The sequence below is a fragment of the Letharia lupina genome, assembly GCF_014066315.1.
Source record: "Letharia lupina isolate WasteWater1 chromosome Unknown contig_9, whole genome shotgun sequence".
NCBI classification, from domain to species: domain Eukaryota; kingdom Fungi; phylum Ascomycota; class Lecanoromycetes; order Lecanorales; family Parmeliaceae; genus Letharia; species Letharia lupina.
The window spans coordinates 2,094,293-2,108,166 of NW_023502978.1; the positions used below are offsets into that span (position 1 = coordinate 2,094,293).

Consider the following 13,874-nt stretch of genomic DNA (forward strand, 5'->3'; position numbering starts at 1 on the left):
ATACTTTAAGCGTAGTATAAATAGTTTACCGCGCTAACGATAATATTAAAATATTATAACTTTTTTTTAATATAGTATTTCTTTTTTTATATATTAAAACTTTTCGCGCTAGGTATATTTTTTCTTAATAATTTCTTTAATAAGTTAAGTTATAGAATAAGAAGATTATCGCGCTAACGATAGTTTTAAAATATCGCGACTTTTTTTAATATAGTATTCTTTTTTTAGCTACTAAAACTTTTCGCGCTAGATATATTTTTTCTTTTTTTATTCGTAAATAATTTAATTCTTCTCTCGTATTTTGCGTATATTTCTTAACTAATACTTATTATTCTTTATTTAAATTATCTAATAATCTTATTTATATTCTTTAAACTTAGTATTATATTCTCTCTCTATTAAACAATATATAATATAAGTAGACTATCGTCGAAGACTTCTATCTTTATTTAATTTAAATTCGCTTAAAGAAAAATAATATTAGCTCTATAAAGAATATTAGTCTTATTATTAATTTTAATTTACTCGCGATTTAGCGAGATTATAAATAGTATTATATTAATAATTAAAATTAACTTCTACGCGAAGTATATAGCTATTAAACTAATATCTAAAATTAGATATAAATAAGTTTTAATAATAATTAAATTACTATAGCTGATACTATTTAAAATACGATCTCTTATTTTAATAGCTAACTCTTCTTTCTTAATAGCTATAAAGATATTAATAAGACTATACTTTAGAATATCGTATTATAAAGAGTATAAAATAACTCTAAAATAGCTATTACTATAGCTTTATCTAATATTATCTTTATTCTTCTTTAAGATAATATTATTATTTATTTTTATTTTAAGATTTCTCTTAATACTATTATTTAATCTAATTATAATATATTAATAGAGTCTAATTTAGCTTAATTATTAAAGATAATTAAGCTTATTTTCTAAAATAAGATCTCTATATAAAATCGCTACGATATCGAGATCGTTAATTATATACTCTAAGATATTTAAAAGAATCTTACTTCTTTTAATAGTATAGTTATATACTTCTATAATAACTTTTATTAAATTCTTTTAATTATTAAGAATACTAAGTTAGATTATATCGCTCGAGCTATATTAAAAATATCTTATCTTTAAAACTATATTTAAATTCTTAGACTAATAGAAAATATAAGACTTCGAAACCTTAATCTTATTAATTAAGATTAAACTAATATAAAGAAATTCGCTTAAAGACTATTAGATATAAATAATAATATTTTAATAAGCTTTAAAAAATAAGAAGCTATTAATTAATCTATCGGGTAACTATTAAATAACTCTATTACTTAATTAATTAATACTATTTATAATAATCTTAATCTATATTAAATAGCTAATTTCTATATATTTAAAATAATTCTTTATACTCTTAATAAGAATATTATTTAATTTAATAATTAAGTTCTTAATAAGTTTCTTAAAATTAAGATTATTTATAATAGTAGAAATTAAGTTATTAATAAGAAAGATAGCTTTTTTCTACTTATTAAAATAATAAATATCTTTAAATTAATCTCGCTTTTATCTTATTATTTAAAGTTAAAATAGAATTCTATAATAATACTACTAAAAAATTTAAAGTAGTATATAAATTTATATAATAAGATATATCTATAAGTTAAATATATTAAATCTAAGATACTCGATTATTATATTCTTAAAGATAAATATAATAATAAATAATACTATATATTATATATTTCTCTAACTTCGCTTAATTTAAATAATCTATATACTTTCTTTTAATATATCTAATTCTTAATTTAATTAATCTTTAATATAACGATTAATAAGATTTAGAGCTAATTATTATAGTAGATTAATCTATATCTTTATTTCGAGATCTTTATTTATAATTAATTATATATAACTCTAAGTCGAGTTATTAATAAGATTAATCTATTAATTATAGTCTTAAACGATCTATTAAGAAGATAATTTACTCGATTAATAAGATATATTAAAAATAAGATTATTAAGTAGATGCTTCTTTTTTAGATAAGAATATAATTAATTAGCGATCTATAGTAATAGAAGTAAATTAAATAAGTTAAATATTATATAGAAAGTAAGTAGAGTTCGATTTAACTTAGAGTTAAGGCTTTTATCTTCTTTATTAATTTCGTAGTAATAAAAGTAGGTCAAAAACGTATAGCAAGCGATTAGAGTTCGATTTATACTTAGAGCTAGGGCTAAAATTCGATTTAACTTAGAAAAATCCAACTTCATAAATTTAATTCATAGGCCTTTACTTATTAGAGTATAGTAAGATAGTTATTAAAGCTAACTATTAATTATATATTTTTTATAATCGCTTTAACTAATTAGCGTTCTATATTATAAGATTTAATAACTAAATTATAAACTTAGTTTAAGTATTATCCTTTATATTTCTCTTAGATAAGTTTCTTAATATCGCATAATATTGTATCTCTAATATTTCTCTAGATTTACTTCTTAGTATTTACTAATAGAATAAAAGACTAGCGAGTTTTTTCTTTATTTATATGAAAATCGATATAAGGCGCTAAGACGATTGTTACGATACGTTAAGGCCTCCTTTAGAGCCACCACCCATTTAGGCCTAGCGTGGCTTAACACCGTATATATCTACTCTGCAGGCACATAGAATAATTAACATCTTTTATATCACTATAAATTTATAATCTAGTTATTCATTTTCTTAATAACGATAAAATTATTATAATCTTAAAGAAATATAATTATCGAGCTATAGTTATTAAGATATTATATATTAGATATCTTAATAATACTTATCTTCTTATAACTTAAATTATAATAGTAATTATCGCTATACTCGCGACGATATTCTTATATATTCTATATTTTAATTAACTTAAATTTTTTAATAACTAGCTACTTCTTAATATTAAGCTTTAGAAGTTAATAGCGTTAGACTTAAATTAAGTCTATAAAGCGAGAATCTTTATTTATAAATAGAGGATTATTAGATATAACGCTTCGACGATTATTATTTCTACTAATAGTATTATTAGAATTCTTATCGATATTAGAATTAATATTATAATCGCTTAATTATATAATAGATATATTCTAATAAAAGTCGTTTATTAAATTAAAAATATCGCTAATTAATTATAATAAAATATTTTTACTTTATAAGTTAATAGAATTAACTCGCGAGTTATTTACTATAGCTAAATTAAGTAGCTTTATATAAATAAAGTTATTAAAATTATAAAATAGTAAGATCTCTTTTAATAGAACTGCGTAGTAGCTATATAATTATAAAGTTTAGATATATAGTTAATAGAATAGATAGATTAGTTATTAGATAAATTAATAACTAAAAAAAGAAGAAAGAAAAAGGAAACTCGTAAGTATTTAAGACTTTATTAAGTATATTAAATACTCGCCCTAGCTGCGTAGCTTATAGCCTAATAAGCGACATAAGCGAGCCTATCAGTTCGCTCCGAGTATTTCCACCCTTATAATACGCCTATAATCGAGATGTAATTAACCGAAGAGTAAGAGTAGATTGTGCATAGCGTCAAATGGTAAGAGTCTCACGGCTGGAGTAAAACACAAGTAGAAGCAAGTTCGAGGCAGACTCAACCAAAGGTCGTCGGTCCAAAAAGAATAGGTTGAGAAACAAATTACCAGAAATTCACTGGGAAGGTATCTACATTGCGCGCCGCGCTTGCACATAATATGACGAGACGGACAGATGCTTCAACATACGGTCACGTCAAAGGCTAATTGAGGTGGCGGCTTCAGATATTTAGTCTAATACATGTATCGTTTTTATGATTTAAGCATATCATGCCTAGCGATCAAACCTCATTGCCAGAACACACATTGCGCCAGTGGCTCTATCCTATCTGGGTTGTCTTGCTTACACGTAATGGCCGTCGTTACCGGAATCGTGCATAGCACAATCTCCTCGCCCGGATTGCACCTCATACTGCCAGGTTGTGAGTTCCCTGGACTCGGCTGCCACGTGCAAGGCAAAGGCGCCGGTTCAAGAATCCCAGCCGGGATGGCAAACTTGAAATCTTTCGTGGGATATGGCGGCGCGTTGGTCACGGCATCGTCGATCTGCACGTTCGCGATCCAGCTATTCGCGGCGCAGAAGTCGGGACCTGCAGCATTTCTGGTGAGAATTGTCATCCAAATCTTGACCTAGATCTTCCAAGAGGTCAAAGATGCTAGCCCATGGAGGCACGCCTCTTCATACGACGGAGGAGGGCCAGGAGGATGCATGTCCTCCAGCTCATTGAGGATCCTATCATCAATCCCCTTGATTTTCGAAACCAAAGATACCTTGGGTCCGTTGTCTTTGATGATAGCAGAGAGGGTCTTCGCCTCCTCAGTGATGCTAAAGATTGCTCCAACCAGCAGCATAACTTGTGAACTAGCCACGGATCCAGTTGGGTTTAAGGAAATGGTGGGAATTGCTAGGGTCGGACCAGTCGTTATGGTATTGGGCTGCCCACCAGGCACTAATATGGCCGACGGAGATGGTGTTCCCGTTGTATGCATTGACTGTCGATCAGAAGACGCGCTTGAAGATATCTTCGAGGCTCCGGCGACAACGTACAAACCAGAGCTACTGTTGCTATGAATGGAAGAACCCGTGGGGATCAGATTGATCTTGGGCGTCGAAGCAGACATAGAATCCGAACCTGTACTTCTAGATTGTGTCTGTGATACATTCTCTTGGACGTTGGGAGCTAGTCCAGCAGTTGAGGCCTTCGAAAGTGAGGAATTGGTCATGGCGGAAGAAGCCGAGGGGATCACGACAGGTCCAAGAGGGGCTGAACCGCCAGAAGGTGTTGCTGCCATTGACGTCGAAGCAGATACGGATGTAGAGATTGGAACTCCTGCGCGATATGTTGCATGAGTGCTTGCCACTTGTACCGCTATATGAGCAATTTCTCCTCCCAGGATGTCGTATCCGGCGGCAGCAGCTGTGACAGAGCTGGCCGGGACACTGCCGGAAAACGTTGCATTACTGCTGAATTTGGCAGTTTTGTTGTTAGCGATATTCTCGGCAGAATTCGAGCCGGTCGGATCAGCAAGTATTTCGGTGCCATCCACGAAGAGGTCATGAGCAGCGTCAGCTGACACAATTTGGTCATTAATGGAAATTCCAGCTGAGCCAGGTTCTATTGTCGTCCTGTCCAGGATGATATCTGCTGGATCGACTATGAAGACTTGACCTGCAATTGTGACGGTCGCTTGTGAGAGTGGTTGTGAGAGTGGTGCAGAGATGAAGGATGATAGGGAAGATGGATAAGCATAAGCTACTGGCAATGCTACAAGCGCCAGGCCTATGAGCCGGGTAAGAAATGCAAGGTCCATAGAAAATCGAATACGATATACTGAAAAGCGAAGATATAGTAGGATTGTAGGGAAGCGTGATAAGGCGGAAAAGAACTTGAAGGCACAAAATGAAATAAACCTCCCAAAAGTATCACTCCAGCTACTCGTAAAGTCACGGCATGCTATACATCCCGTTTCCCGGGATAGCGGGGCCAAGTGCCTGGTCACCGCTTCATGTAAGTAAAAGTCTACAGATAAGCCCTAGGGGGCAGTGCTCAGACATTGTTAGGACCATATTGACCGAGGCAGCAGTGTTTACCTCCTAACTTTCCAGCAGCATCTGGGCGAGATGGAAGGACACTAGAAAATCTTGATAGCGAGATTGTCTGGGTGACGAGGTAACAGATATATTAACGATATATTGACCGTCTGTTCCAGCGTGGGTGGACCGATAGTGGGTGCAAGAAAAAGGTAGCAACTGAGGCGAATCCTTGTCTGTTGGAGGTTGGTTTGGTAGTTTAGCGCGCTCTAGCGCGTTTCGGCGGCTGGACAGGGTTGTGGCGGAGCACAGGCATTTGATGAGGGCACACTTCTCTTCCTTCACGATGCAGGCACTTGAAACGCGAGCCTTGAAACCATACTTTAACGTCCAAAGTTCCGAATTAAAGTAGTCATTGCTTGTTGACCGTCAAATATTGCTTGTTAAAGATGTAAAAGAACAGTGCGAGCTCGGAGATAATTAGCAGGAATCAAACCCATGACGAGCTCAGCCTCTGGTTTACTACTCCATGGCCATCTTCCCTAAACATACTTACTGTCAGATGTTCCTGCCCCTATCCCTTTACCTTGTCGCCCGCAAAAGTCAGTTCGACCAACTCAACTTGAGCAAATCAGTCCGAAAAGTCTTGTTAGCCATCAGTGCCATTCAAAACATCTCCTTCTCCATCTCGCCTGCGACTTCTCTCTCACGTATCCTGTTATTTCTGTCCATATTTTTCTCCATGAAACCGTCGTCATCCATTAGTTGCTATGTTGAATTCTCTCCTTCATGGCCATGCGCCTCTGCAGCTCCTTCTCTTCTCGACGCTTTCTCCATTGGTATTGGCCAGAGTGCCCATTACCCCACTTTCATATTCAACGTTCGACGGCAGCTTCAATCTCTACCCTCTCTCCGGGAATGATGGGTGCAACAGGCCCACTCCCAATGGGCGACCAATGATGCAGCCTACCTTGAATTCTCTCGGCGGTGTTTCGGCCATCGCGCAGACACTCGTGCAGAATCTCCCCTTATCTCCTACTCAGCAGGAAATCAGAGGACTACTATTTCTGTTCTTTGGGATTACCTTTCAAGCGAATCACCAGCTCAATCCTGCCACAGACAATGTGAATGCTTACAACAACATCATCAGTATGGTTTGAGAAGGAACAGTGTCCGAATCATGCGATCCGTTGCTAAACAATACAATCAGACACATTCGGCATGGTCAACCAAGTATTCACAAACCCTGCGACCAACCCCTATAACATAAAACCTCGATACAGATGCCTGGAAGACTATGCAGTATACTATACACATATGACCCGTTCCAATGGACAACAGGACTTTTCGTTGCCATTGATCGGAGAATATTTCGATTCAGTCACAGAACATGGACTCACAAGTACGCCTAGAACCTACCATCGTGATTCAATTTGCATTACACTGATGACACGATTGCATAGGACCACCACCCTACAATGACATCTGGCCGGGCCTCATGTATGTCAACAATCAGCTCGACGGCACCTCCGCCTGGCATATGCCAAATCTAGTCTCCCCTTCAAAAGGGCACTTGTAATTCCGATGTTGCTCAGGAGCTTCTTGCAACCACCGCATTTACAGACGCCAAATATACGACGGAAGGTCAGATACCGGGAGCGGCGCAGACCGCGGTGCAGGATACGGCACGAGCTCTCTATGGGATAACGGTGTGCCCCTCTCATTTTGACGTACCTACTCTGCTCGACCTCGGTGCACCGACACCGAACGCGGGAACCTCGGAGGTCTACAGATCCCAACGATCGGCAGATCTGGAAGACTTGCACGAACTCAATCATTTGGTCACAATGGTGGTACGTTACACCGAGAAAACTCTCATCCCCCGCTCGCTCCCACACACAGAACTATTCGACACCTGTACTGACATTCTCCCCCCCCCTCTCTCTCTACGTACGTAGTCGTCATCGACCAGCCCCAAGTCGTACCCCCCGACTCCAACCCGCCCTCCACGGACGCCTACTTCACCAACCGAGACTGGCCCTCCTGGACCTTCAGCACCCTCTACCAATCCTACGGCTACTTCTTCGCCGCCTTCCTCGGCCTCACCCGTCTCAACGCCGACAACTGGGCCATCTTCGGCCTGTGCGTGTCCTTTCCGGAGCTGGATTGCCTGGGCTCGTTCCGGGATGATGTCCGCACGGGGAGGTCGGTCCCTGGGGGTTTGTCGCCCGGAGCGGTGGAGAAGATCCGGGAGGGCGGGTTCGATCTTACGGGGGATACGCCGATGGATCTGGACTTGGAACGGGGACCGGGGGGAGGAGGAGAAAGGGCGGAAGGTTTTGATTTGGAGTTTGCGGAGAAGGGTGAGAGTCGCTTTAGAGATGCGGATGTGCCGGCGGCAATTTTCGGTTAGATGGATTAGTTTCCTGTACGTAGACGTATAGTCCATTCGGGCACGAATCTATCAAATTACTCAATGAGATCTATGCCCAAGGACCAAGTGTCCATCCGGTCTGCCATCCTATGTTGGGCCTTGGCACTGCTTTCTGCGGTGCAGCACTTGCTTCCGCATCCTTTCGAGCCCCGGCCAATCCATGTTGCAGGAAAGCGTCCCGCTCGATCTCCACAACGCCCTTGATCCGTAGATTAACCAATAAGCTCGCCCCAGCCCAAGCGCCCAGCGTCTCGACTCCTCGAATGACACCAGAAACGGTGGGTTTCCTTCCCTTGTCCTTTTCGCGCTGGATCTTCTCTTCGATCGAATCCTGGAGTTGCGGTGCCAGCGATGCTGGACTTGATATGTTCCCCTCTAACGCTTTCTGATCCATTGAAATATTTGTAGTTTTCGTCTCGACCTCCTTGACCTTCGTTGCTTGTCGATTACCACTAACCTCTCTTAACCTTCTTCTCCTCTCCTCCGCCGCTTTCCCCTCCACCGGGTCCCAACCCCTCGTCTCAACAATTGCAGCAACTTCGTCGAGTAGTCTTGCCTTGAGGCCAAGTATGTTTGAGCCACCGCCAGTGAAGATGATGCGGGACATACAGACTGCACGGACGTCGGGTGGTAGAGAGAGTAAGGTTTGGTAAATGAGCTTGTGGAGGGGTTGTTCGTGGTCGTCGAGTTGGTGGCGTTGTAGTGAATTGCCTAGGAGAGCTGTCTCGACTGGCAAGGCTAAGGCTGAGAACGGGAGTTGGATGTTGAGGCGTGGGGAGGAGGGTAAGGGAATGGAGATTGGGGTATTTCCTTTGAGATCGCTGGAGCTAGTTGAATCTTTGGGCTCGTCTTCGGCAATGGAGATATTACCAAATTGAGCGGGCAGATCTTGAGAGGTTGATGATGCCGGAACGGGCCCCGAGCGGCTCCTGCACCAAGCCATCCTCGTAGTCACCTCCTCCGCCTGCTCTAAATCCACAGTCACCATTCCATCGTCTGCTTCCTCCTTCGAAGCATCTGCCGGCTTTCTTGCATTCTTGTCCTGCTCCCTCTCAAGTAGCATAGCCATCTCCAACGTAACCATCCTCATAGCCCTCGTAGTTCTTTTCTCATGAACCTCTCGATACTCATATATCCCGGTCACAACCGTCTCCCTCCATCCGATATCAATCACAAGCCCCGACCTCAACCCAGCCATGACCGTATTAAGGATCGGAGAACTCAGCAACGTAATACGCGGACTCTGGAACGTGGCGAATAATGTCCCCAACACCGTGTTTAGCAAAGGATGAGGCATCAGACTCGGCAGAACAACAACCAGCCGTTTCCCTTTCATATCTATAAGTAGATGCTTGGTGACGGCCTCCCTGACCGCTCTTTCTATTTTATCACCCACGAGCCCCATATCCAATCCCCTCACATCCATGCGCCACAGCTCATGGTCGTTATCCCAAACGTCAACCCTCCGCCTTTTCCTCTTCCGCTCACCAAAACCTGGCATCCATCTTTTATAATCCCCCACCCTCCTACTTTGCTCCGGTCCAAATCCCAGTCTGCATCTCGGTGCGCTCTCGCCCGGAAAACCAGCGCTGAAATGGCGGTTGCCGAACTCGAAAATGATCGTTTCTTCTTCAGGTGTGCGGTAGCTGAGCGACGGGGAATTGAAGGCTGAGGAGAGGGTTCGTTGCGGGGTGTGCGGGGAAGATGGATCGGGTTGGAGGTGGGAGAGACGAGGGCGGGTGGCGGAAGGGGGTTTGCGGTCGAAGTAGCCTGCTGCAGTGGCCATGGTGGCTACGATGCGCTCTTAAGGCTCATGACTGATATTCCTGCTTTGGCATTCTACGCACAAGATTGGCGACGATGGGCTTGTGTACGTAGCATTGGGTGTGTACAGCATGAAGATGCCTCGCGGGTTGTATTATTTGGTATATCGACGCCATCTTATGGTAGGTTGACACAATTTTTCTCTCCACCGTTCGGAAGATGATACTCACGGACAAGCGCAATTCAGGGAAAGCGTGTAAGTGCTATGGCTAGAGAATAGAGTGGGATTTGTGGACGACTGCTATTGGGCCCTCAGTCGAATGTTCAGCTTGGCTATAAGTATAGAGTGGAGAAAGTGGGGGGAGTTGGGGACAGATACAGGAGACCGAGAGTAAGGTCCGACTCTCACATCATGTCTTACACTTGTCACTTGTGTTAATCACCACATCTGATGCACAAGAGCACTACAGAAGATCATGATAAGGGAGACTTCCAAGCCTGATAACATGTTGGTGTTTGGATGGCCTGTTTTTCAAATAGTCCATCACTGACATAAAAACCTCACAATAGACTACCATGAAAGGCGAGACCCATAGGATAAAAGCCATGCTTATGAAAATCGTCACAGATTACCAAGATTGGTAATCCATGGTGGGAACCATTTGGATAGAACAGAAGACTCGTACTAATTATCATACATAACAGAAAATTTCAATGTCGATGGGTATTCTGAATGATTGACGCCTAAGTCCATTCCCAACATACTTTATATATGGAGGGTTCCGTGGTAAGAGGAATGCGGCCGGATCCGGACAGACTTCCCAATGACCATTTTATCGAATGGCTAGCAGAAGCAAAGCAGCTGTATCATCATGAGCTGCCCCCACTCGCCGAGAAGAATCAAGGCAGTACCAGAGCCGGTCTCCGCAAACCGTAACTCTTCAGGCGACTGACGACCAGCCGCAAGGACAATATATGGGGGCTGAAGTTATTAGTGGTCTTGGAGTCCCCAATACACCTTCTGCACTATTGATATTGGAGGCCGAAGACTCATCTTAAATGGGTACAACTGGTCAGGCGGCCCTTGGGATTACTGCTTTTTAAGCTGGCTGGGTCCTGCAGAAGGGTTTTCGAAGCGAACAATTGCTTATGGGATGTGGCAGAAAGATCCAGGAGACTCTGAAGGGTCCAATATCGATTCGAAGTCACAGCATGCAAATCCCATGCAGATGCTCTCTAATCCAACTTTTGTTGGATCACCGGCCAACCTTGATGGCCGTGCCCAACAACAGCCAGAGTGGCAACCATCAAAATTACATCTGACAAATCCTTTGGATCCATCTTCGGCGCGTCCAGCCACCTTGAATCTAGGGTACATTACGCCTCAACAAAACGCCCACTATTTTTTGCTCAACAACCCTCGGAGACTCATGCAAGCCAAAGGTCTTGACGTACAGCTCTCCCCTCCCACGGCACATCACGATAGTCAGCATTCCGTTCAGGCGCCAACCGAAAGAGCACCTTTTTCGGGACCGATACACGATGTATCATCTCCAAAGGGACGTGAAGAGGATTCCCCAAACGGCCCGTGTGAATTTGTGCCGGTGTCACCATATCAGCATCTGACCTCCAAACCCAACGAGGACAGCGCAAATGGAATTCAAAGACAATATTATGCCCCTGCGGAACGCACCGACGAGGGGGCAACCAGCGAACAGCCACATGGAAACAGTGCGGACACCCCCATATCCCATGGACCGCAGAATCAGGGTCACGAATCCACAGACCCCAGCTCCCTAGCAAGGCCAACGAAACGTAGGCGTCAGATCTCCACCCCAAACCCCTTGAACCCCACATCACCGCAGCTCCCGACGGCAATGCGTTCTCCATCCACCCACTCGTCGCCACGACCAACCCCATCCGCATCCTCGCTGAACCCCTCCAGGTTCCCAACCCCAACATCCCTAAACCCAGAGGAACCCACAGACTCACCGTTCCAACTCCCCTCCCACAAACAGTCCCGCACGACCCTCTTCATCGCCATCCCCCTCTCAACCGACACCGTCCCTCTCAAACTCCGCTCCTGCATGACTCTCTCCTCCTTCCTCACCGCCGTCCTCGCAATCTGCGCTCAGCCGGGCCAGCACAATCATATCATCTCGGGCATCAGGGTTACGTTCGATTGGAAGCAAGACAAGGACGTCGACAGGGCGATTCTGCTCAAACAGGATCTCCCCGACACGTTCGAAGTGTTGTTGGAGATCGTCGATGGGGCGCCGTGTTGGGGCGAGGAAGGGGGCCGGTGTGGCGTCGCTGTTGAGGTCGTGCTGGTGTGAGTCGGTAGGTCGGGGAGTCAAGGGATCGGTTTTCACGCGTTGGACGGCGAGATGAAGATGGGGGGTGCGGAGCTTTGGTTTGGGTGGTCATGTTTTGGATTCGAGCCTGTAATTTATCTTTGATGGTTCGGTTCGACGGCAGTATTGAATTGCGATATGAGTGCGGCTTCGACTCTCAAAATTCATATACATAGCTGGCGAGAAGATGTCCTTGTTGGTGACCTTGGGTAGAGAGCCGTGATTACGTGGCGCTTGGTAGTTCAAGGAAGAAGGCTGTGATGCGATGTAGGCATTCACAAAGATGGCGAGGTGGAGTGTACGACTTATGATCGTTTTGAGTGGTGATATTATTCATTGAGTGTCAACCAAACACTTTAAAGAAACCCCATAGGCCAAGCCCGCTCAGTACAGGAATCGTTACATTGTCATCCCATCCAAAAAGATCGACGACTTCGCTCGCGCTCGCAATCAGTCCGCTGCAGAGACTCACTATTCCTAATGCTACCCATCCACCCACCACACCCTGCGCTTCTTTCAAGCCAATGGCGTCCTTCACTGCCTTGGGAAGTCCCAACTGTCCCTTGAACATGAAACCCTCGTCTCCACGCCCATAAGTTGGCACAGCCCACCCCCAGAACACAACCGCTGTAATCGCCCCCACGACTGCCGCCGCCGTACTTCCTGCTAGACTCTTCTCCCGTCGTAATCGCGGAGTGTAGCGCCCCCATAGCCGTCCAAAGGTACTAGCTGCCGTGTCACACCAGCTGAGCAACAGCACTGACATAACGCCCACATCTTTGGGGTAGAACCGCAGCACTGTCCATGCCCCTAGCAGATACCATATAACGCCATTGTATCCATCTACTTCACTTTCCCTCATCAGCGCCCCTAGCACCCGGATATAGAACCGGTTGAAGGCTGGGAAGGTATGCCGCGCATAGTCGGCGCTGGCGATGGGTATCAGTGCACCTAGCAGCCATGGGTGTATTGATGCAGCGGACGTTCCGCGTGTGTAGAGATGGAGTGTGAAGAAGCCGATGGACACATGTAGGGCTTTGCGTGGTATTTCATGCCGGTGAACGAAAGAGCGCCAGTGTCTGTGAATAGGGATAAGACCAAGGGGCGAGGGGGACCGGGATATGGAGCGCCAGTAGGACGAGTCTGTAGAAGTCGCGGAGGAAGGAGAGAGATGGCCGTTGGCCTCAGAAACCGCACCATCTGGTGGCTTTTTCGTAAGTTGAGACGCTTTCGAGGCTGCAGCTTCTTTTTGTCGTTTGGCTTGGGTTTTCGGACTCCGGCTGCGAGATCGGGCGCGCTTTTCAAGGCTGGAGTCTGAGGAAGGGGAGTCGGATTCTGGGTCTTCGGATATGGGGGAGGGAGAGTTGTGTCTTTTGGCGGTGGCGGAGCGTGTTATGGGGGCGAAGTAGCTGTCGCGGTGACTTTCGGTGGGTGTGGGCGTGGGAGAGATGATTCGAGGGGTGCCGGGTGTTTGGTATTGTTGTGACATGGCGAGGAGGGCGCAAAAGGAATGGAACGGTGGCAGCACCAGGCTAGAACCAAAGCCAGAAGAGGAAGTGTATAGAACAGAACGATTATTTGACAAAATTGAGTGGAGTGGGTGATTTCGATGCTTGAGGCCCGCTATCGTGACGTTTTCTCTGCCTCACTGCCAGAGCGCGTGCTGCGTCGAAGCGCTCGACATGGTAAACTGCGCAGAATAT

General features: G+C 43.6%; 5 protein-coding genes across 5 annotated transcripts; 2 read left to right on the forward strand and 3 right to left on the reverse strand.

Moving 5' to 3' along the window:
• Positions 1-3,875: 3,875 nt before the first annotated feature.
• HO133_011087 (uncharacterized protein) lies at positions 3,876-5,399 on the reverse strand (the record flags this gene model as incomplete). The annotated part of the gene is made up of 2 exons (XM_037301936.1): positions 3,876-4,188; positions 4,273-5,399. 2 exons carry the CDS (start codon positions 5,397-5,399, stop codon positions 3,876-3,878), a joined length of 1,440 nt encoding a protein of 479 aa, XP_037153570.1.
• Positions 5,400-6,575: 1,176 nt separating this feature from the next.
• HO133_011088 (uncharacterized protein) lies at positions 6,576-8,032 on the forward strand (the record flags this gene model as incomplete). Its single annotated transcript, XM_037301937.1, has 6 exons — positions 6,576-6,768; positions 6,830-7,021; positions 7,083-7,194; positions 7,412-7,472; positions 7,522-7,536; positions 7,592-8,032. 6 exons carry the CDS (start codon positions 6,576-6,578, stop codon positions 8,030-8,032), a joined length of 1,014 nt encoding a protein of 337 aa, XP_037153571.1.
• Positions 8,033-8,102: 70 nt separating this feature from the next.
• Positions 8,103-9,839, reverse strand: HO133_011089 (uncharacterized protein; the record flags this gene model as incomplete). Its single annotated transcript, XM_037301938.1, has 1 exon — positions 8,103-9,839. The coding sequence occupies one exon, from the start codon at positions 9,837-9,839 to the stop codon at positions 8,103-8,105; it is 1,737 nt and encodes a 578-aa protein (XP_037153572.1).
• A 750-nt stretch (positions 9,840-10,589) lies between these two features.
• Positions 10,590-12,153, forward strand: HO133_011090 (uncharacterized protein; the record flags this gene model as incomplete). Its single annotated transcript, XM_037301939.1, has 2 exons — positions 10,590-10,750; positions 10,923-12,153. The coding sequence occupies 2 exons, from the start codon at positions 10,590-10,592 to the stop codon at positions 12,151-12,153; spliced, it is 1,392 nt and encodes a 463-aa protein (XP_037153573.1).
• A 361-nt stretch (positions 12,154-12,514) lies between these two features.
• On the reverse strand, positions 12,515-13,660 carry HO133_011091 (uncharacterized protein; the record flags this gene model as incomplete). Its single annotated transcript, XM_037301940.1, has 1 exon — positions 12,515-13,660. The coding sequence occupies one exon, from the start codon at positions 13,658-13,660 to the stop codon at positions 12,515-12,517; it is 1,146 nt and encodes a 381-aa protein (XP_037153574.1).
• Between the last annotated feature and the right edge of the window lie 214 nt (positions 13,661-13,874).